The sequence below is a fragment of the Rana temporaria genome, chromosome 1 (assembly GCF_905171775.1).
Source record: "Rana temporaria chromosome 1, aRanTem1.1, whole genome shotgun sequence".
Lineage (NCBI taxonomy): Eukaryota > Metazoa > Chordata > Amphibia > Anura > Ranidae > Rana > Rana temporaria.
In genome coordinates this window covers 203,810,398-203,834,177 of record NC_053489.1, presented here as the reverse complement: position 1 = coordinate 203,834,177, position 23,780 = coordinate 203,810,398, and the positions used below count along the sequence as shown (strand labels likewise).

Genomic DNA, 23,780 nt, shown 5'->3' with positions numbered 1-23,780 from the left:
TCTCTGCTTTAAAAGAAACCCTGAGGCTAGATTCACACAGCAGGACGGAGCAGCTCACAGCAGGGGTCCGGTGCGTCTCCATTCTGTTTCAGGTCCGATTTCAGCCCAAAATGTTGCCTGAATTTGGACCTCAAAACAGACGAGAAGACGCACAGGACTCCTGTGCAATTTGCGCCGGAACCGCTCTGGAGATACGAGAGCCGGTCACAATCCCCGACATGCGAATTGGATGCAGGGAAATCCACATCAAATCTGCACTGGTGTAAACCCAGCCTTAAACCTGCCATCCTATGGTAGTACTGGCAAAACTACTCAATGGTGACAGAAGATTGTTCCCAGGCATTCTACCTATCTGACTGTCCTCAGGAAATTTTTGCTTGATTTTAGAGACGAAAAGGAGGCAACGAGGGTAGAATTTTGAATTTTATTTGTACCCCTTTGAAACCAATTGGTTGCCATCACAGCTATAGCTAAGGGCATTGCCCAATAGGGTACTCTTGGAGTATCGTGCAGAATATATGCAACACAGTAATCCAGGTTTAAACCGTCTGCTAACAAACCCTTGTGGCAAAAGGGTGGGCGGAATTGGTCCTTATAGGTCCTAGGTGAAAAGTCATCCACATAAAACTAAATGCCAGGTGGTTCAATTTTAGCAGCGAGCTTGAAAAGTTTACACCATAAAATACATTCCAAACATAGCCCCCATTTTTACAGTAACTCAAAGATACATGGCTGCTTTACCTGTCCATGACGCTGAACTGTATATTAAGTGCAGGTTTCACCCGTCATGGTGGGCACACTCTAAAAGTGGTCATCAGGGTCCAAGTTCCATAGCAATGGACCATTGTCCTGGACCTGTAAAGCACCCTGTAGCTGACTAGAGCGCTTTGCACTAAATGGCAAGGTGAACACCCATGCAAAATCCAGTGCCCGAAGCAGCTTTACAGGCCATCCCTGTGGCATGGGGTCCAGGTGCAGCTGAAAAGGTTTTACAGAGGTTGCATTGCTTTTCTGATATGTGAAGGCAATGATTGAAGAGTTGAAGAATCAAAAAAGGCCATCAACTTAGGATTCAAGAAAAAAAAAAAAGAAGAAGAAACTGAGGACTCAGAGTGGGGTAGGGTTATAGGAGAGGTGCCCAGGGGGCATGTCCTCAAACACTCTGACGGTAAACAATCACCTAAAAAAGTACACATCTATAATCCAGGGTCTATGAATACTTTTTGCCTGGGTCCTGTAGTATTAAGAAAACAAAGCCCCCACATACACAATTGAAACGCAAGCATAAGGTTTGGCTAAATACATAAAATGCTGTGCATGACAGAGTGAGAGCAACAATTCTAGGGTCATCTTTCAGCAATAACGCTAAACTGATAAAAATGTAAAGGCGTTTAAAGCATGAGTTATTGACAATTTTGTGGACTGAAGGTTGTTATTTTAAGGCTCTTTCACACGGGCAGACTCTGCCAGCGTATCATCCTGCTCAGCGGGGGAGCTGTGCGCTGATCCTGGCTCAGCAGGATCATGTCCATGTCTGCTCCACTTATGCAGAGCAGACACAGCCCCCTTTCCTCTATAGGCGGTCTGACCCTATCTGCCAGACAGATAGTGAACTGATCCCCCATCTGTCTGTTTTTAGCAGACAGGATCGGATGTCGGCATGTGTAAACAGACATGTCTGTATGGTGTATGGTCCAAATGGGTCCACCTGTGTGAAAGGGGCCTTACAAGTGCATGCAATTTTAGGGCCTGACGTTTGGCATTACCCAACGCAAACTTACCGTACATACTGGAGTATAAGCCAAGTTTTTTAGCACTTTTTTTGTGCTAAAAATCCTTTTCTCTGCTTATACTCAAGTCTGTGTCTGCAGCCGAATCGCCCAGCGCTGTGATACATTTAGTGTCTTCGGCGGCCATGCAGTATAACCAAGCGCCGACTCCTACTCCTCCTCGTCAGGCTAAAAACCAACGCACACCGGCAATCATTGACGTTCTATTTCCCCGTCCGTCCTCTCTCGCACGGGAGGAGAGAGAGGACACACCGCTGATCTCACTGCTCCCCCTTCCCTCTCCTGTGTGCTCCGCGGTCAGTCAAGTGTGAAGCTAACATTTTCTGCGGAGCACACATGGGAGGGGGGAGAAGGGGAAGCAGTGAGATCAGCTGCGTGTCCTCTCTCTCATCCCGTGCGAGAGAGGACGGACGGGGAAATAGAACATCAATGATTGCCGGTGTCTCTGTGCTACTGTTCCATGACAGACACAATCTCCGCTCAGAGCCGTGCTGTCCTGAGAAGGCAGACAGCACTGATGGACATTAGCATTCACTGATGGACACAGAGAAGGCACTGATGGGAGACACAGTGAGGATGAGGCATGCAAATGGGCACAGTGAAGCTGCAAATAGGCATTGTTGACCCTCTTTTTCCACTTACAGTAGCTGCTGCATTCTCACCCTAGGCTTATACTTTAGTCAACAAATTTTCCATTTTTTTTTTGGTAAAAGTAGGTGCCTCGGCTTATACTCGTGTATATACGGTATGCTATATAAAAAAAATTCTGTAATACACTATATTGCGTTGGTATGCCCTAAAAAATTGGATTTTTGTACTCACCGTAAAATCCATTTCTCTGAGTTCATGGACGGACACAGCAGCCTTTGACCTTAGGGTTATATCCGCTTCCTTCCAGGAGAGTTAGGCAGAAACAAAGCACTTTAAGTGTTAACAACACTTTCCTCAGTGCAGCTCCTCCCAAGGGGCGTGGTTCCCCGGGTATAACCCACACCCTGCTCTAGCAGCTCCAGTTCGTAACAAGCAGTAGAAACAAAAGGAGGGATGGGTGCTGTGTCCGTCCATGAACTCCGAGAAATGGATTTTACGGCGAGTACAAAAATCAAATTTTCTCTTCCGTTCATGGACGGACACAGCAGCCTTTGACCTTAGGGACGTCTCCAAGCAGTGTCAAAAATTTGAGGGGTGGGAAAAACAACACAGCAAACCAAGCTACACCCCAAACAAAACCGGAGTTACTCAACGGAGGAACTCCAACTTTAAACTGTAACACCTTGCGGCCGAAGGAGGCATCAGAAGATGCACTCACATCCACCTTGTAAAACTTTGAAAAAGTGTGGACCGACGACCAGGTCGCTGCCTACACACCTGTAACACAGAGGCTTGATACCGGAAAGCCCAAGAGGCACCGATCGCCCTGGTCGAATGCGCCATAACCCCGAAAGGGAGGCGCCCGCCCCTTTAGGGCATAGGCCTGAAGCACAACCTGTCATATCCACCTAGAAATGGTGGCCGACGAGACTGCCAGACCTTTTCCGAGACCAGCCACCAACATGAACAGTGAGTCCGACTTCCGGAACGGAGCCGTAGCAGATAAGTACACTCGTAGGGCCCAAACCACATCCAGGTAATGTAAAGTGGCCTCCTTCTGGTTTTTCGGCTGAGGACATAAGGATGGAAGAACAATGTCCTCATTAATGTGGAAAGCCGAAACCACTTTCGGGAGAAAAGATGGCTGCGGCCGTAGCACCACCTTATCCTTATGGATGACCAAATAGGGAGCCTTGCAAGACAAGGTCGCCAGTTCAGATACTCGTCTGACTGAGGTAATCGCTACCAGAAAAAACACCTTCTGTGACAGAGTCAGCAAAGGGATCTTCTGAATGTCCTCAAAGGAGCTTGTTGAAGCACCGAGAGGACGAAATTTAGGTCCCATGGGGGCAGTGGCAGACGCACAGGAGGGGCCACATGCCGGACCCCCTGTACAAACGTACGCACCAAGGAGTGCGCCGCCAAGGGTCGCTGAAAGTAAACGGCCAGAGCCGAAATCTGACTCTTAACCGTACTCAAGGCGAGAGCCTGATCCACTCCCTGCTGTAAAAAACAGCAGAATCCTAGACACCACGTATGAACAAGGGTGCCACTTCATCTCCACACACAGAGATGTAGGCCTTCCACGTACGATGGTAAATCCTACGTGAGGTAGACTTCCGTGCACGCAGCATGGTAGAGACCACTGAGCATAACAGGCCTCGGTCCTTCAGTACCTGGCTCAACAGCCACGCCGTTAAAGCCATCGACTGTAAAGCAGGGTGGAAGATGGGACCCTGCGACAGAAGATCTTTTCTCAGGAGGTAGACGCCAGGGGGCGTCTGCCACCAGACGCACCAGGTCCACGTACCAGGAGCGGTGCGGCCAATCTGGGGCGATCAGGATTGTTGGAATCCCTTCGGCTTCCACTCTGCAAAGCAGGCGAGGAAGAAGCTTCAGAGGAGGGAAGGCGTAAGTCAGTCGATAGTGACCCCAAGGAGCCACCAACGCGTCTGACGCGTCAGCCCCCAAGTCCTTCGATCTGGCCACGAACTGTGGCACCTTCCGGTTGAGACGGGACGCTAGAAGGTCCACGTCTAGAGTGCCCCACTTCTGGCACAGACTCCGAAACACCTCCGGGTGAAGAGGGAACTGGCACAATCACCCCCCTGTCCAGTAGATCCTGGACAGCCCCTGACAGAGCCTGCCGGCGAACCGGAGGAAGCTGGAGGTTGGAAGGAAAGAATCTGTTTGGTGGACAAGAGAGAAACTCTATCTTGTACCCCGTGGAAACTATCAACGGTCGGAGAGGAGAGACCTCCACCGAGCCACGAATTTGCGAAGCCGGCCCCCCACCCGAGGCCCGGGCGGGGGCAGACCTGCATGCGGAAGCAAGTTTGTCCGCAGGCTTGTTAGGCTTGCGGAACCAGGGTCGCTACTGCCCCGCAGCGGGCGCCTTAGCACCTTGCAAACTTTTTCCTGCTGCACTGGGCGCACAAAAAAAACGCTTGTCTATGGCGAGGCTCCTTGCCCTTCCCAGACTGTGGGAGCAGTGTGCTCTTACCACCTGTGGCATCCTTAATGGTGTCATCCAGGGACGCCCCAAAAAGCCGCTCACCCTTAAAGGGCAAATCCACCAAGGCCTTCTTGGAGGATTGGTCCGCAGACCAGCATTTCAGCCACACAAGGCGGCGTAGTGCCACCGCATAGGCGGAGGCTCTGGAAAGCAAGGGAAGCGTATCCAGGGCCGACTCACAGACAAATTTTAGACCCTGAACCAATTGTTCAGCCAGGTCCTTGCAGGTCTCGGAAGCATCCTGCTCCTCCAGCTTCTGCAGCAACAACTTTGCCCGTTCAGTCAGTGTCTGCGACACCAGAGACCGGCCACGACCGGTCTCACAGCCGAACCCACAACTGTGAACATAGAGCGGGCCACAGACTCCACTCTCCTATCAGTGGGGTCCATAAAGGAGGAGCCCCTACCACAGGCAATGTGGTGGCCTAACTCAGTCTGGACACAGGAGGGTCCACTGACGGAGGAAAGACCCACTTATTTTAAAAAGTCCTCCTCAAAGGGATAACGGACCGCAAAGTTTTTAGGAACAGCAAAAAAAATTTGTGGCGTGTCCCATTCCTTACATAGCAAATGCTCCAAATAAGGAATACAGGGAAATACTTTTTTGCGGTGCTGGGCGGCATGCGGAACCCAAAAGGGACCGGCACAACTGGTGCTCCCGCCAAATCCTCAAGTTTATGAGTATCACGCACCGCAGAAATAAGAGCTCCAACAAATTCCCTATCATTTACTGACCCTGAGGCAGAGTCATCCTCACAGTCTGTGTGGGTTAAGCCTGCATCATCTGACATTACAGAACCAGAAGCAACAACAGGCAATGAGTCCGTGTCAGAGACCCCCCTAGAAGCAGGATCAGGGAGGGGGCGCTTTGTACCCCCCCTACTGGGCACCAGCAGCTTCAAACCTGGCGAGAAACGCCTCAAGTACAGCCGACATTGCCTCAACAGATGTGGCAGGAGCAGGGGGATTAAAGTATAACTCAGGCATTGCTGGGGCAGAAACACCAGGTTCAGGTTCCATATTGCCCCACCGCTGTGTACTGCAAGACAGAACAACCCACCGGTCACCTCCTGGCTGCAAAAATAGAAGCAGAGGCCTCCCAGTGACTCACCACCCCACCCAGCAGCAGAGAGAGCTGAAAACCTAAGGTGTGCTCTGATGTGCTGGCTGTGCTGCGTCTGTCACCTCAGGGAAGAATCACAGCGTTTTACAGCGCTAAAACTGTCACAAGAGGCCAAGAGATTTCCAAGATGGCCACCGTGTGAGGTAAAAATCACCAGCGGGCTACAGGAAAATGGCCGCCAAGCTATGTAAATCGCGACCACGGCAAAATGGCGGCCGTGGCGCAGTTGAAAATCCCCAGTGATGCACCAAACACCTCATACAACACAGCAGCACCCCCCAGAGTAACAACACAGTCCCCCAACACACGGGCCCCGGCGGTAATAAAGAACACCCAGGAGGCCCCCCTTCACAGCCGCTACCCAGTCAGGGGAAGGAGGGAGAGGAAGGGGAAAGCAGGGCAGACCCTCAGTCGACCTCCCCAGGGAAAAACACCAGCCATACCACCTTGCCAGGGCAAGGGGCCACTACTTACCCTACCTGCGACTACCTGCTGGAGGCATCCCGGACAGAACCAATGTCCACTAACGGCATGGCTGTCGGCCAGACACACTGTGACAAGGCCATAGAGACCGGTCATATGTGTGTCCTGGAACACGTAGTTCCCCGGCTGCCCCTGGAGCAATGGGGCCTGTCGTGGACGACCCAGAGCTGAGCTGAGGGCCGGCACACGCTCGATGGCCGAACATGGGGGGGGACTACAAGAGTCAAGACCCAGCCTGTCACCCAGTCGGCTGTTGATAGAAGAATCGCAGGATTCAAAAATGCAGAAAAAGACTCCAGAGTGCCTGTCCTCTCCTGTCGTTAGGCAGAAAAAAACTGGAGCTGCTAGAGCAGGGTGTGGGTTATACCCGGGGGAACCACGCCCTCTGGGAGGAGCTGCACTGAGGAAAGTGTTAACACTTAAAGTGCTTTGTTTCTGCCTAACTCTCCTGGAAGGATGCGGATATAACCCTAAGGTCAAAGGCTGCTATCTCCGTCCATGAACGGAAGAGAAATTGCTTTAGCAAAGTTACTAAAAATATGTTTATCAAAACTGTTGCACTAATATCTTTTGTCATAAAAATAACTACCATCAATTTATTCGCCAACATCCCTGCTTTCAGAAAATAAATAATGTTTGGGGTTTTCACAAATCTACAGGTCTAAAAATGTGCATTTTAAACACACAAAAAAAAAATTAGTTCCGTTAGCGAAACAATTATGGTAAATTTGAAAATAATGTACAGCGTTTCCCCAGAAATAAGACCTAGCCCGATTTTCTGCAATATAAGTCCTACCCTGAAAATAAGCACTAGTTTAAAGTGGTTGTAAACTGCTAGAATCCTCACTATTGTGGTGTTGTATAGTGTGGAAGGTGTGCGTTTTCTGTGGTCCGGTTTAATCAGGCGCCTTCTTATAGCGCCACTATATGATTTCCAGCTGCTCTCCCCTTCTTGCTGTTAGTGGGGGGGGGGGGATCCAGACTCCCCCTGCATTGCTCACAGAGAGAGAGAGCGATGGAAACACCACTCAGCTGATTTTCGCTGCCCTCCCCTTCTCCTGTCAGTGGGCGATCTCGACCCCCCCCCCCCCTGCATTGCTCAGAACGGGCCATGGAAGCAGTGTTAATTTTGGCAGCAAACTTCGATTTAGTTTTAATCTTAAGACTAAAATGGAATTTTAGCTTTAGTCCCATTTTAGTCTTCTGCAATTGTTTTAGTCGTATTTAGTCGACTAAAATGTGCTACGTTTTATTTGTCTAAAATCTCCAGTATATTTTAGTCGACTAAATCTCATTTTAGTCATCTACAATCTAATGGGTGTACTTAAATTGTAACGCATTTGTTAAATTTCTCTACAATTTCCAAACTCATATTGCTGGAGTAAAAAATCCAGTATGTTATCAATTATGGCATTGAGGTATGAACATGCACTACAGACCAGTGTTCATTTTTAAGTCAAATTTCAATTTAGTTTTAGTCTTTTGACTAAAATGCTATTTTAGTGTTAGTCGCATTTTAGTCATCTCAATTGTTTTAGTCATATTTTAGTCGACTAAAATAGTATTAATTTCATCGACTAAAATGTTTGTCAACTAAATTAACACTGCATGGAAGCACCGCTCAGCTGATCTTCACTGATCTTCCCTTCTCTTGGCTGTCAGCGGGAGATCTCGGCCCCCTTCTGCAGTGCTCGGTGCAAGGCTGTAATGGCGAGGATTCTGGCAGTTTACAAGCACTTTTGCTATTATTCACACTGCATGACAAGCCCTACCCGAAAATAAGTCCTACTGTGTTGTTGGTGGGCAAAATTAATATAAGACCCAGGCTTATTTCTGTGGAAACACGGTAATAGGAGATTATGATAGATTATACAGAAAAAAAAAAGGCTTACCATTTTTCATCAGATTGTCTTCATGCAATGGACAAACAGCATAAAACATAGGGGAGTCATTGGAATGTGTTTGGTTGGTGATGAATGCTTCATCCAATAGGTGGTTCACAGGAGCTGCAGAATGATGTAGTGATGCATCTTCAACAGGGGGGTTTAGGCCAACATTATACCCAAATTCCCGGTCTTCACCCTCATTTGAATTCAGAGTCTCTAAATTGACACCTTGTTGTTCCAGTAACGTTCGAGCTAGCTTCCGCTCAAATGTTGATCGAGTGGTTGAAGTAATAGGCCCACATTTCAAACCAGATTTAAGTATCTCCTCCCTCAGTTCATCCGGGTCCAACAACTTCAGATTAGTCAGAATCTCTTCCATACTCTGCTTGCCTAAAAAGTAAGAACAGTGTTCCAGTCGTCAGCAACTGCGCTGTTTAAACTGATACAGAAAACTAGAGACGCATGTGAAGGGGTTTATTAGCTTCTTTTCTTCTCATACAGTTTATATTCCTCAATACAAAAATATATGAATCTCAATGGCTAACTACCATTCTAAAAATGGATCTGAACTCAAAGTGAAGATTTACAATGTTTTAAAGAAACATTAAAAAAGGTTGAATATGCCGAAGTTGGGGGGGGGGGGGGGGGGGAAGGGAAGTGCAGTTGATGTAAATCTGAGGAGTAGATCTGAAATGGGGGGGAAGCTCTGCTGATTTTATTATCCAAACATGTGCAAGCTAAAATGCTGTTTATTTTCCTTGCATGTCTCCCTCGGATCTATAGCGACTGCACTTCCAAGTGTACTTTGCACTTGTAGTGCAAAACGGATTTGTCTTTAGTAAATAACCCCCCCCATGTGCTTCTATGTATGTTATTGTGCTAGGCATCCCCCCTATAACTACAGCTTAATTTTCCATCTGCCTGGAGGATCGGATAAGATCAGATGAAAACAGACAAGCAGTCTGTTTTCACCCGATTTCCCCAAAGGAAAAAGCAGGACTCTGTCCGTCTCTGCACAGTGAGCGAAGACAGACCTGTCATTTGCCTACTCAGCGGAGCGATCCCCCGCTCAGCAAAGCTGACCTTCCCTGTGAAAGGGCCCATATTGTGCTTAAAAGGAAGCATTCCTGAGCACACTTATGTCTCTGCCAGCCAAACCACAATGATTCCTGCTTTCTGGGCTCATTGAGTTCTGTGATCACACCAGGTTTTCACTCATGCTGAAGTGAAGTGCCCCAGACTACCTCTTCAAAGCGGCCCTGAACATGGTTTGTAGCACTCATGCAACACAAATGAACCAGACTAAGGGGGTAAAATGTGCCCAGGTACAGTTAAACCTTTCAGCGCAAGTACACCCTTAACTACTTGCCAACTAGCAACATACTGGTACGTCACTGGATTGGAAAGGGGATATCTCGGTTATTACTGCAGCAATGATAGAGATCATTTTTTTTAGGGCTTGCGATTCCTTCAATGGCCAAGACGACGCTGAATTACTTTTACAAGTGGAGGAAGGGGGTCCCACCCCTCCTCCCGCCTTTATCAAGCTCTGTGCGATTAGGGAGCCCGTTAACATGCGGAGGCATTCGATTTTTCTTTAAAGCGCCCCTGTCCCCCCCCTTGCTTGCATACGTAGGTCATGCACGCATATGTAAACAGTGTATGTACCACGTATGATCTGTATTGCTGCAAACTTTATAATGAAAGCAATAATTCTAGCACCAAACCCCCAAAATAGTAACCTGCAAATGCTAATAAACCATTGCCGATGGAGATTTTTTTATTATTTTTTTTAACCACTTCCCCCCCTGATCAATAGTATATTGACGTCCGGGAAGTGGTTGCGTTATCCTGACTGGACGTCTATTGACGTCCAGCAGGATAACATGCCAGCACGCGCCCGTGGGGGCGCGCAGCGATTGGTGATGCGGGGTGTTAGTCTGACACCCTGCATCTCGGAAAAGAGCCTCTGGCGGAGGCTCTTTACCACATGATCAGCCGTGTCCAATTACGGCTGATCACGATGTAAACAGGAAGAGCCGTTTGATCGGCGGCTCTCCTGACAGGGGGTGGTTCGTGCTGATTGTTAATCAGCGCAGCCCCCGCTCGGAAGTCCACACTGGACCACCAGGGAAGCCGCGAGGACCACCAGGGAAGGCGGCAACAATAAAAAAAATAGCACAAAAGATGCCAATCAGTGCCTGGCAACATGGGCACTGACTGGTAAATTAGTAAACAAGTGATGCCCAGCAATGCCATCAGTGCCCATCCATGCCCAGTGCCCATCTGTGCCACCCATAAGTACCCATCTGTGCCACCCATAATGGCCGCCCATCAGTGCCACCTATGAGTGCCCATCAGTGCCGCATACCAGTGCCGCCTATCAGTGCCACCTCATCAGTGCCCGTAACTGAAGAAGAAAACTTACTTATTTAAAAAAAAAAACTTTTTTTTAGTTGTTGCGCAAAAAAAAAAAAAAAAAAACGCAGAGGTGATCAAATACCACCAAAATAAAAAAAATGTTTGGGTACAGTGTAGCATGACCGCGTAATTGTCATTCAAAGTACGACAGAGCTGAAAGCTGAAAATTGGCTTGGGCAGGAAGGTGCGTAAGTGCCTGGTATGGAAGTGGTTAAGCACCTTGAGAGTGACATAACTGTTCAGTTAATCCAGCAAAGAATCTGGGCCTGGAAAGAAAACTGGGAGAAGATGGCAGCACTGACCCCATAGTGCTGTTGGGGAAATCAATTGGAAATCAATTGGCAAGTCAGCCATAACATGCCAATATGCTGCGATAACTAGCACATTATAGCATAAACGCTCCTATTGCATTTTTTTTTTTCAGTGGTTTCATTCTGCTTTCAAGCTCATTAAAATGGGTAATTAAGCCCATTCTCTATGAAGAGCCAATAGCCGATGCTTGTGCATCCACCCCATAGCTGTGTGCAGGCAACCCATAGAAGGGGATACACACGCAGCGCCAGCGCAGACAACTGCATATAAGGGCTCATTCACACGTGTCAATACCCTGTGTTAATACAGAACTTATTTAAAGCGGGAGTTCACCCATTTCTAAAAAAAAATTTTTTCTTCCCCTAGATTCCTGCTCGTTCGGTCTAGGGGAATCGGCTATTTGTATTAAAATAGGTGCAGTACTTACCCGTTTTCGAGCTGCATCTTCTTCCGTCGCTTCCGGGTATGGTCTTCGGGAGCGGGCGTTCCTTCTTGATTGACAGTCTTCCGAGAGGCTTCCGACGGTCGCATCCATCGCGTCACTCGTAGCCGAAAGAAGCCGAACGTCGGTGCGGCTCTATACTGCGCCTGCGCACCGACGTTCGGCTTCTTTCGGAAAATCGTGACGCGATGGATGCGACCGTCGGAAGCCTCTCGGAAACCTGTCAATCAAGAAGGAACGCCCATTCCCGAAGCCCATACCCGGAAGCGACGGAGAGGATGCGTCTCGTAAACGGGTAAGTACTGCACCTATTTTTAAATAAATAGCCGATTCCCCTAGTAATAACGAGCAGGAATCTAAGGGGGAAAAGTGCCCTCTAAGGGTGAACCCCCGCTTTAACATTTTTAAAGCTTAACCACCCTTCCACACCTGCCAGAAATTTTATAATAGCACCACACAGTGCTGTTCACACAGGAGAGGTAGCATTGAGTAGCAAGGAACATAAATTCCACATCAAGAATTAGGTTACCAAAATTAGTGTGTGCTGTAAATTTTGGTTGACAGCATTGTTCTGGTTTCCTCTTGCTGAAGGCCAGAGCCCAAGAGCAGCAATTAATCATAAAGCAGAACTAAACTCATCAATTTAACAGTTAAAAAAAAACAAAAAACATCCATTCCTTTACCGTCATTTTAGAGGCACTTTTCACGCCACTAGAGGGGTGCTTTTAACCCCCGCTAGCGGCCAAATAAATTGTTAAAAGCACCTGCCCATTTCAATTTGACGTCCTGCCAGCGCAGTGCCCCAGTGTGAAAGCACTCAGGCTTTTACACTGGGATTGCAGATAAGGCATTTTTCAGGTGCTTACAGTGTGAAAGGGGTCCAAAGCTCAAATTTGAGTGTCCTCAAACTGTGAACCCATTAAATGGCTGGTGTCATAACTGATCATATGTGCAGCACCATGGCAATTGCGGATTAAACAGAAGCAGCTTCATTGGCTGTAAAGAATAGGATAAGAAAGTTTAAATCCGCTTCAAGGCTGTCAGCAGATCGGCCTCTACAAACTAGGCAGTGCCTAAAAATGGAGAGCCACTGAGCATGTGCAGAGCAGGGTGAGACAGTGGGGTTTATTTACTAAAGGCAAATCCACTTTGCACTGCAAGTGCACTTGGAAGTGCAGTCGCTGTATATCCGAGGGGGACATGAAAAAAAAATGTTTATATATATATATATATATATATATATATATATATATATATATATATATATATATATATATATATATATATTTATTTTTTTACTTGTACATGATTGGATGATAAAATCAGAAGAGCTTCCCCTGATTTCAGATCAACCCCAGTGAATTACTGGATTTAAAAACCGTATAGACACTTATTTTTAATGTTTTACAGTGCCTTGAAAAATTATTCATACCCCTTGAAATTTTCCACATCTTTTTTAATGTTGCATGTATTTTATTGGGAGGACAATGATGTCACCTGAAAGCAACTGAGGGGAGGGTCAACAATAGTATAATTGAACAATTGATGAAATACAAAATATAATAAAGTCCAGCCAAATTGGTACAATGGCCATTCAGGTGGACCACGTTCCTCCAGAGTACCCAGTAACTAGTAAAGAAAACTGTAGTAATTGACAACGTTGTCGTCAAAATCCTGCTACACCAAGCCCCCGCTACCACCACCACCATGCAAAGTCCTTGTATCCGCAATGTAAAAGGATTCTACTAATTAGTATTGTTCTGCTCCATTTAATAATGCCCCATTGATGGATCCATCCTTTGACTGTTTAGTCAGTCGTTTTAGACGATATCTGATGTCCGTATAGAGGGCTTATACAAGTTCTGCAACAAGGGGTTGTATAATGGGGAAAATAAAACAATTTAGATAGTCATATCATCCGTGCCTCTTGTTTCAGCTAGAGACCGATTCTGTTATTCCCCTCGGTAGTTCACGGCTTTCAACAGCAATGAGCGGTGTTTTAGTCATTAGTCTTACCATAAGCAGCAGTATCATTCTTACACTAATTAGAAGTTCACTGTATTGATCTGTGTAGAGGGCTGCAGTTAACAATGGTGGGCTATATAAAAAGCATTCATCATAGGTCAGAGTTAATCCTTGAATAATAACCGAAATTACACCCTGGAGGGAAGAAGCATAAGGTAACCGCTCCTGTACTTGGATGATCGTGCCGCGATTTGGTACCGTTCAGTGTGTCCTGGAATAAGGCGAACGAATGAGGTGACTGTGGAACCGCTCACTAGATTCCGCCATTTACGTTGGCTATATTGAAAAGCTGTGTTTAATCGGGGAGATTTTCGCTCAAGGCTTCCAGGTTCAACATCCGGAATGCCAGCTATGGTGGCTGAGATGGTCCGCTTAAGAATGCGGAAGTGGACGTGTCCGGAATCTATTTCATGGATGTCAATCATAAGGAATCAGCTTAATTTAATGGATTAGGGGGCCATAGTGGGGTGCGGGGGTCTAGCGCCAGCTACATCAATGTATTTCGAGCACTTCGTCTGGACGTTATGCATAAGTGATAGTCATCTGTATATAAGGAACGGTGTCCAATCAAATTCACTTATGTAACGTTTTCTATTGACTGCCATCTTGTGGTGACGCAACAAACTACAGTTGATAAAAACAGACAGGTGTAATGTCTATGAGGTGAAGTAAATAATCAATTTGATGGAAATTAAAGCATTAAAACCATCATGTTTTGAAGAAAATCAGTCATATCTGAAATAGTCTACTGATTCTTAAAATCCACCATCACGAACCCCACACCGATATTTCCCCCCCAATAAAGCACCACGTGGGAATGGCAATTATCAGGTTGTCAAGATTATAGCTTAGTTTAAATTAATTTAAGCATTACAGCAGAATGATATTTGGCCCATGTGTTGGGAAAAAAAAGGGGGAAAAGGGAGGGAAGGGGCAGGGTATGGAAGGAAGGGGGGGAGTGGTGTGTGTTGGGGTAGTTAGTGAAATAGAAATTTAGGGTTTCAAAAAGATCCTCAAGCTCAACTCATTATTCAAGCCATTAGGCTGAAGAGTATAGAGCTTGAAGATCCAGGATTTTTCTTTCCTCAGGAGTACTGTATCAAAGTCTCCCCTTTGGTCAGATAGATCTAAAGAGAAGAAGCACTTTACTTTGAGTTCCAGTGTTTTTCATGAAATCTAAAACGCAGAGCTGCCGCATAGTTTTCCCAACCTATACATTTCTTTCAGGGACATTCCAAAGTGTACAGGACCCTTAGTTGTGGCAAATCTTATAAAAGATCTTATCTCAAATTCTTGTTTTGCTCCTGAGTCTCTGAACACTTTGGAACAACCAACGTATTTACAAGTACCACAATGTCGACCCTGAAACATGCAAGTGATTTTAGGCATGTCTGTGATCCAATTACAGTTTTGGGGGCGTACAAATTCCGACTGCACCAACGTGTCGTCCAGGTTTCTGGCTCTCTTGGCAACCATCAGGGGTCTATCACCAACGATTTCCCTCAGATCCTCTGAACGAGTTAAAATGTGCCAGTGATCGGAAAGAATAGATTTAATCTGATGCCGAATGGAGTGATAAGTCTCACTGGACCATCGGTCTCATTTTGAGTTTTGTCACTGGGCTGAAGTAGATAAACTTTCTCTTTCTGCCCAGGGATTTCTTTGGCCCTTTTGAGTATCCTATGAGAGTACCCACGATCTCCAAATTGACGGTATAGCTTTTCCGACTACCCCTCTAGTGGAACCAATTGCCTTCAGAAGTCACCCAATTAGTAAATAGAGTCCACCTGTGTGTAATTTAATCTCAGTATAAATACAGCTGTTCTGTGAAGCCCCCAGAGGTTTGAGAACATTAGTGAACAAACAGCATCATGAAGGCCAAGAAACACACCAGACAGGTCAGGGATAAAGTTGTGGAAAAGTTTAAAGCGGCGTTTATATATATAATAATAATAATAATAATAATAATAATAATATCCCAAGCTTTTAACATCTCACGGAGCACTTTTCAATCCATCATCCGAAAATGGAAAGAGTATGACACAACTGCAAACCTACCAAGACATGGCCGTCCAGCTAAACTGACAGGCCAGGCAAGGAGAGTATTTTGAGAATCAGCCAAGAGGCATATGGTAACGCTGGAGGAGCTGCAGAGATCCACAGCTCAGATGGGAGAAACTATCCACAGGACTGGACTACCATTAGTCGGCACTCCACAAATCTGGTCTTTAGGGAAGCGTGGTAAGAAAAGGGCCATTGTTAAAAGAAAGTCTGCTTGCAAGAAACCATGTGGGGGACAAGGCGCTCTGGTCAGATGAGACCACGATTTAAAGGGGTTGTAAAGGTACAAAAATGTTTTTCCCTAAATAGCTTTTTTAACCTTAGTGCAGTCCCCCTTCACTTACCTCATCCTTCGATTTTGCTTTTAAATGTCCTTATTTCTTATGAGAAATCCTCACTTCCTGTTCTGTCTAACTACACACAGTAATGCAAGGCTTTCTCCCTGGTGTGGAGAAAGCCTCTTGAGGGGGCGAGCAGGAGTGTCAGGACGCTCCCACTAACACGCAGCTCCTTTCTCTATCTGCAAAGTAGAGAGTGTCCTGACCCCCCTCCTCGCCCCTTCCCCCACAAGAGGCTTTCTCCACACCAGGGAGAAAGCCTTGCATTACGGTGTGTAGTTACAGACAGAAGAACAGGAAGTGAGGATTTCTCAGAAGAAATAAAGACATTTTAAAGCAAAATCGAAGGATGAGGCAAGTGAAGGAGGACTGTAAAGGAAGCCATTTAGGGAAAAAAATTTTTACCTTTACAACCCCTTTAACTTTTTGTCCTAAAAGCAAAACTGTGTGGCGGAAAACTAACACCCTGAACACACCATCCCCACCATGAAACAGTGGTGGCAGCATCATGTTGTGGGGAGGCTTTTCTTCAGCAGGGACAGGGAAGCTGGTCAGAGTTGATTGGAAGATGGAGCCAAACACAGGGCAATCTTAGAATACCTGGGAGTGTCTGCAAAATACTTGAGACTGGGGCGGAGGTTCACCTTCCAGCAGGACAACGACCCTGAACATACATTTTGTGTGTGTGGTGTCACCGGCGCAAAAATTGTTTTTTTTATCAAATTATTATATCTGCTGCAGTTACTGTGAACACCTCCAGGAGGTGTAATATAGCAAATGTATATTTGTATATGGTGTAGGAAGTGTAACACCCTAAACATACAGCCAGAGCTACAATGGAAGTGTTTAGATCAAAGCATATTCATATGATAGAGTGGCCAATTAAGTCCAACCCGAAATCCAATTGAAAATCTGTGGCAAGACTTGAAAATTGCTGTTCACAGACGCTCATCCATCCAATCTGACAGAGCTTGAGCTATTTTGCAAAGAGTGGGCATGAATTTCATTCTCTAGATGTGCAAAGCTAGTAGAGACTCAAAAAGACTTGCAGCTGTAATTGCATTGAAAGGTGGTTCTACAAAGTATTGACTCAGGGGGGCTGAATACAAATGTATGCCACACTTTTCACATATTTGTAAAAACAAATTATCATCTTCCTTTCACTTCACAATCGTGTGCCACTTTGTGTTGGTCTATCACATAAAATCAGAATAAAATACATTTACGTTTTTGGTTGCACCATGACAAAATGTGGAAAATTTCAAGGGGCATGCATACTGTACATAGCTATACCTACTAAATGGAAAGCCTGAAGTGATCTAGCAGGATTGAAGCATGATAAACAGCATAGTGCATCTGCAATGTCCTTTGTCCCATTATATGCTGTAAAATACCTGGTAGTTCCTGCCTATTGCAGTGCTGACCACAGTAACCATGGCTGCTGATCCAAGATACTGTGGTCAGTTTACATGCCTCCATCATCTCACTTTGTTCAGAGTCCCCACCTCCCTGTCAGGTGTAGGTGGGGGTGTGTGTGTGTGTGTGTGTGTGTGTGTGTGTGTCAAACTCCCTGCCCCCATTCCGTGTGGCTGTAAAGTCACTGAGCACATTTAATGGTATCCCCACTGTTGTAGCAAGATATACAGTACAGTGTATTTTCTTTTAATTATAAAGCCAAATACCTTCTTTACAGTGTTGCTATGTGATCACATCACCTCCCAACTGACAGAGGATAATCACAGCTCCTCCCACTGTAGTCCTTAGATTTGGGAAGGAGAGGTGTGGGTGGTCACGTGACCGCTCAGCTGCACTGTGAAAAGGTATTCTTAATAATAATAAAAAAATAAAAATAAAAAAAACACACATACACACACACACACACACACACACTATAACCACTTTAAGCAGCATGTCGCTTTCATGAGGCATCGACACTTGTCAGCTGCCTCCACTTGTTTCAATGGTAATGCTCTAGAACAGGGATCCTCAAACTACGGCCCTCCAGCTGTTGCGGGACTACACATTCAATGAGGCATTGTAAAACTCTGACATTCACAGACATGACTAGGCATGATGGGAATTGTAGTTCCTGAACACCTGGAGGGCCGTAGTTTGAAGACCCATGCTCTAGAACAGGGATATGCAATTAGCGGACCTCCAGCTGTTGCAGAACTACAAGTCTCATTAAGGCATAGCAAGACTCTGACAGCCACTAGCATGACACACAGAGGCAGAGGCATGATGGGACTTGTAGTTTTGCAACAGCTGGAGGTCCACTAATTCCCTCTAGAACTACACCTTAAAGGGGTTGTAAAATCAAAAGGTTTTTAATCTTATTCTTAATGGGCACTATGCATTAAGATAAAAAGCCTTTTGTGTGCAGCAGCCCCCCTAATACTTACATGAGCCCCGTCTCTGTCTACGAGTGTCTCCACCATGACTGTGGCGAGTTCTTGCGGGGAGAACCATAGACAGCCGCTGAGGGACCCCAGAAGACGTGGATCGGGGCCACTCTGTGCAAAAACTGCACAGTGGAGGCAAGTATAACGGGGCAGATCCACAGAGCAAATACGCCGGCGTATCTACTGATACGCCGGCGTACTTTCAAATTACCCGCGTCGTATCTTTAGTTTGAATCCTCAAACCAAGATACGACGGCATCTGGGTAAGATCCGACAGACGTACGGCTTTGTACGCCTTCGGATCTTATATTAGTTTTCCGCGTCGGGTATGCAAATTAGCGATTTACGACGATCCACGAACGTACGCGCGGCTGTCGCATTTTCTAACGTCGTCTGTAGTCGGCTTTTTCCGGCGTATAGTTAAAGCTGGTATTTTGCGGTGTATAGATAGACTTGCCATGTTAAGTATGACCGTCGTTCCCGCGTCGAAATGTGAATTTTTTTTTTTTTTTGCGTAAGTCGTCCGTGAATAGGGATGGACGTAACTCACGTCGCGCAAAGCACGGTGGGAAATTTTAAAACGGAGCATGCGCAGTTCATTTGGTGCGGGGACGCGCTTCATTTAAATGAATCACGCCCCCTACCCGCCGATTTGAATTACGCGCCGAGAGATACACTGCGCCGCCGTAACTTACGGCACAAATTCTTTGTGGATTCAAAGAATTCAAAAGTAAGTTACGCGGCGTAGCGTATCTGATACGCTGCGCCTATCTAAATGTACGTGGATCTGCCCCAACATGTTTAAAGAAAAAAAATGTTTTCCTATAGTAACCCTTTAAGCATTTCTAATTAGAAATGCAACACTTCCCTGGGAACTTATTAAGCATACTTGAAACGTTTTCATAAACACATTATATACATCATAAAACGCAGTGGGTGTGTTAATGAGCATTGCCTTGCTCTTCCTAATCAATACACACGTGTGAACAAATCCTAACTACGTACACGTTAAGCTTTCTTTATTCAACCCAGTGGGCTCAACAAAAAAGGCAAAAAACCTTTACAACCACTTTAAAAGTTTGAATGCGGGCAGGAGCCGATGCATGGATTCCAACACAGAGGCTCTGCGTTCAGATCAGTGAACCCACAAGTCAAACTTTGACATGCGATTATGTCTGCGCTGGCCCTTTGTGTGCATCCACTATGAGCTGCCTGCACGTGCTTCTGCATGGAGGACAGGCTTCACATTTGAATGAGCTCTTAATGGATCAATCCCATCTAAGGCCTAGTTGACACCTATGCAGGTTGCAGATGTGTTTTCTGGGTGCAATTTGTGTTTTTTTTTTTTTTTCACATGCATTTTGACACGTTTGGCTCTTTTGAGAGGTTCCTTGTCTTGCAGGAGAAACCAGCAGAAATGTGGTGCTTGCTTTTTTGATGTGTTTACATTGAAGTCTATGGAACCAAAATCTCAAACATCTGTGGGGGAAAAAAAAAAAGTCCTTGACCCTTTTTTAAAAACACACCCATCCACAGGAAACCATGTTAAATTGGAGTTCCACCCAAAAATGGCATTTGGCATGTCGTCTTTTTTTTTGGAGGGGGGGGAGCCAAAAACCCTCTTTTTAGAGGGTTTCAGCTCCCACTTCCTCCCTGGGCACCGCAAGGAAGTTTACCGCTCCCCCCTCCCTCTCGGCAATCATCTGGGACACGTCACATGTCCCAGATGATTGCTCGGCCAGTCACAGTGTGCAGTGTGTGCCCAGCTGTGAAACCAAAGCCGGGCACCCAGTGTCAATGCCGGCGGAGATGAGCAGGGCTTCGCTCGCCCGCATCACTGGACCCTGGGACAGGTAAGTGTCCGATTATTAAAAGTCAGCAGCTGCAGTATTTGTAGCTGCTGACTTTAAACATATTTTATTATTTTAGTAAGAACAACGCTTTAAATGGACTGTAGTGCGTTTCTGCAAAACGCATTGGTGTAACCCATGCTTAAAGCGGTTCTAAAGGCTGAAGGTTTTTTTTTTTACCGTCATGCATTCTATGCATGAAGGTAAACAATTTCCAACAGTCCACCAAATACTTAACTGAGGTCTCTCTCGAGCCAACGTTGTGCACAAGAGCCTTGTTCTCTATACTGCTCTAGACAGGAGCCAGCCTAAAGAAAACCATACACAGTGAGAATTTATTTTCTGCAACCATGGGTTGCAGGAAAGAAAATTCCCTTGATTCCCTCCCATTAACACAGACAGTGTTGACAGGGGAATCCCTCCTGCCAAGTCATCATATCCTCCTGGCAGGGGAGGCTGGGAGAAGAGCGATTTTTGCTACCAGCCATAGCAACCGCTAATCGCATGCAAGATCTGGCAGGCTGGATAATCGATCAACTTGGTACATTCAGGCGTACCATAAACGGTTCAAATCCCAGCCGGCGCCTGCTGCACCGGCTGAGATATGAACCATCTATGGCTGGCCTTAGACTGTACCGATCACCAGATGAAAAATAAATGGAAACTACCCTTAGATCCCTTTTTACACTGAGGCGCTTTTCAGGCTCTAAAGGGCTAAATAGCGCTTGAAAAATGCCTCCCCTACAACCCCAAGCGGGGCGATTGCAGAGTGTTAGAAAAAGTCCTGCAAGCAGGATCTTTGGAGTGGTTTAGAAGTGGTGTATACAGCGCCCCTGCTCATTGAAATTAATGGGCACCATTTCCAAAGCGCTTCAGCAGCAGCACTTTTAACCCTTTCTTCAACCGCTAGGGGTGTTAAAAGTGCACCTAAAACTAGAGGCACTTTACCGCCAATGGGGAACGGTGTCAGTGTGAAAGGGGTCCAATGGCCAGTTCACACCATAGAAGCACAGTCCGGATGCGTACCACATGCGTGTTTTTGATGGGTTCCAGTGAGCTGTTGATGCAATTGAGTTCTCTCTCCCTCCCCCTCTTCCTCCTCCTCTTTTTTCATAACCTTAAGACTCCATGCACACTGGCTTAAAAACTGTTGCTTCTACAGGAGTTTTTTGTTCTGCCTGTAGAGGCAGCTAAATGTTATCCTATGTACATTACGACATTATAAAGGCATATTTTGAGCTTAACGTTTAGAGGCAGAAAAAAAAATAACTTCTGGGTCGCGTTTCTGATTGGAGCTTACTGGCAGAAAAAAAAAAAAAAAAAAAGAAGACTTAACTCTCTTAGGTCTCATTCACACGACGGACCGTTCGGGTCCGCCTGTCAGTTTTGACAGCGAACTTGAACGGCCGCTCCATGCATCCCTATGGAGCGTTGGATGTCAGCGGAGACTTGACCGCTGACATCTGACCCTATTCGATCCGCTAAAAACAGACGTATGGGGGGGCACGTCCCCATCCGTCCATGCGGATCGGATAAGATCTGATGAAAACGGACATGCTGTCCATTTTCATCTGATCGCTCCATAGGAGACAGCAGTGCCCGACAAGCCCCTCCCCGCTCAGTGAGCAGAGAGGAGCTTATCATCCGTTGGCTCTGCGGACGGAGTCCGCCTCGTGTGAATGGGGCCTTAAACTCATGTAGACTTTGTACAAAAAAATGCTCTGTATGAGCATTTTTTACTCTCAAGAGAGCATGTTTTTTTTTAAGCCCAGTGTGCATGGAGTCTTAGGTCCCTCTTTACGCTTTGCGCCTGCAAACCGACCTGAAACAGCGGCACTTTACCACCACCGCACCTCCCGCCCCATTGTGAAAGGGGCCTATATAAGGATATGTGTGTTCCAGCGTGCTTTTGGTGCATTCCAGTACAGTCCAGGGAAAAAAAAAATACAGCACGTTCTACTTTTTTTCCCCCTGGATCTGGAATGCACTGGTGTGAACTATACCATTGGAAACCATATAACCTACTTTCCATGTATTTTTGACTGCATATGGTGTGAACTGGCCCTAAAGAAAACAAATGCAGCCACCGCATTTCGGAAACTGTAAGCTGCATTATCTTTTTTTTTTTGGGGGGGGGGGTATTAGGAGTTTAATGATGTCTTGGTAGTGTAAAGGGGTTTCCTTCTCAGTAGACATGCAGAGGACACTGTATAGAAGCCATTACTGGATGAGTCTTAGGACTTTAGAAAGTAGCAGCGAAACATCTGCTCACCTAGCCGCACCTCCCAGCCAGGCTGCGGGTTGTAGTGTGGAGGATTGGAACACTTCTGTTTCCAGAATCTCTTCTCAGCCAGACGGAGCAGCCACCCGCCCACCGCCACAAATACACAGGCCAACACGGCCGAGTAGCCCACAGTGGGGTCCCAACCAAACAGCATGTCATAAATAGGCTCCATTCCTCTCTTTATCCGAACTCTCCGGGACTTCTCTAGTCTGTCTAGACGTCACTCCTTCTACAGGCCGCGTCCCCTGCCTTTCCCGCCGCCTCCCCCTAAACCGCTGATAGGACAATGGGACTCAAGTTGGCTTCCTGCTCCCTTCTTGACACACTGCTCCCTTCAGCGGCTTCACCGTCCTCTTATGACCCTAGCTCGTCTAGCTCTGTGGGGTGTACAATGCCTTAGCTGGACTCCTCAGCACTGTTCTGTCCTCCCTGGCCTGGTCTCACACAATTCTCAGCGCTCGCTCCAACAGCTCTCCGCCCTTCCTTACAGGCACAACCTCCCTCACACTTGTACCGGTTCCAAAACTCAGACCCGCCCTACCTCCTCCGCCTTATGTACGATCCACCCGGGACCAATGCACGGCCTGCTGCGACACTTCCGCTCCGGCCTGACAGGACCCCTCCGTCTCACGGCAACGGGGCTGTCCTTGGCGCGCCTGACACACCGGCGAGGTGGAGCTTAGTTGTCGCGCCACAGTACGAGTGTGCTGAGAGGAGCATAGCTGGTGACATGCTGTTCTGTTGGGGCTAATCGAGTAGAACATAAAAAAAAACATAAACATATAAAAAAAATTGTACTATATACACACCCCGGCCACTTTGTTATGTACACCTTGCTAGTACCGGGTTGGACCCCATTTGCCTTCAGAACTGCTTTAAGCAGTCACTTCATGGCACCTTAACCACTTAAAGCGGGGGTTAACCCAACAAAAAAATTGTTTAACATTACATTCAGCCGAGTTGTCAGAATGACAATCGGCTGTTTTTTTTTATTTTATCGCCGTACATACCGTATTTTCACCGCCGCTTCCGGGTATGTCGTCTGCGGGACTGGGCGTTCCTAATTGATTGACATCCTTCCGACCGGCGCATACTGCGCGTCACGAGTTGCCGAAAGAAGCCGAACGTCGGTGCGCAGGCGACGTATAGAGCCGACTCGCAGTCCGGCTTCTTTCGGCAACTCGTGACGCGCTGTATGCGCCGGTCGGAAGGATGTCAATCAATTAGGAACGCCCAGTCCTGCAGAAGACATACCCG

General features: G+C 46.6%; 1 protein-coding gene across 3 annotated transcripts in view; it reads right to left on the bottom strand.

Annotated features, from left to right (window-relative positions):
* Window positions 1-23,172, bottom strand: part of ANKLE2 (ankyrin repeat and LEM domain containing 2) — a 148,054-nt gene extending 124,882 nt beyond the window's left edge. For 2 of the 3 annotated variants that reach the window (XM_040347800.1, XM_040347801.1), the window contains exons 1-2: window positions 22,512-23,056; window positions 8,395-8,778 (exon numbers count right to left, since the gene is read on the bottom strand). In XM_040347800.1, coding sequence (XP_040203734.1) covers window positions 8,395-8,778; window positions 22,512-22,695 — 568 coding nt within the window. In that variant the 5' untranslated portion in view covers window positions 22,696-23,056. The other variant, XM_040347805.1, reaches the window with a different exon arrangement.
* Between the last annotated feature and the right edge of the window lie 608 nt (window positions 23,173-23,780).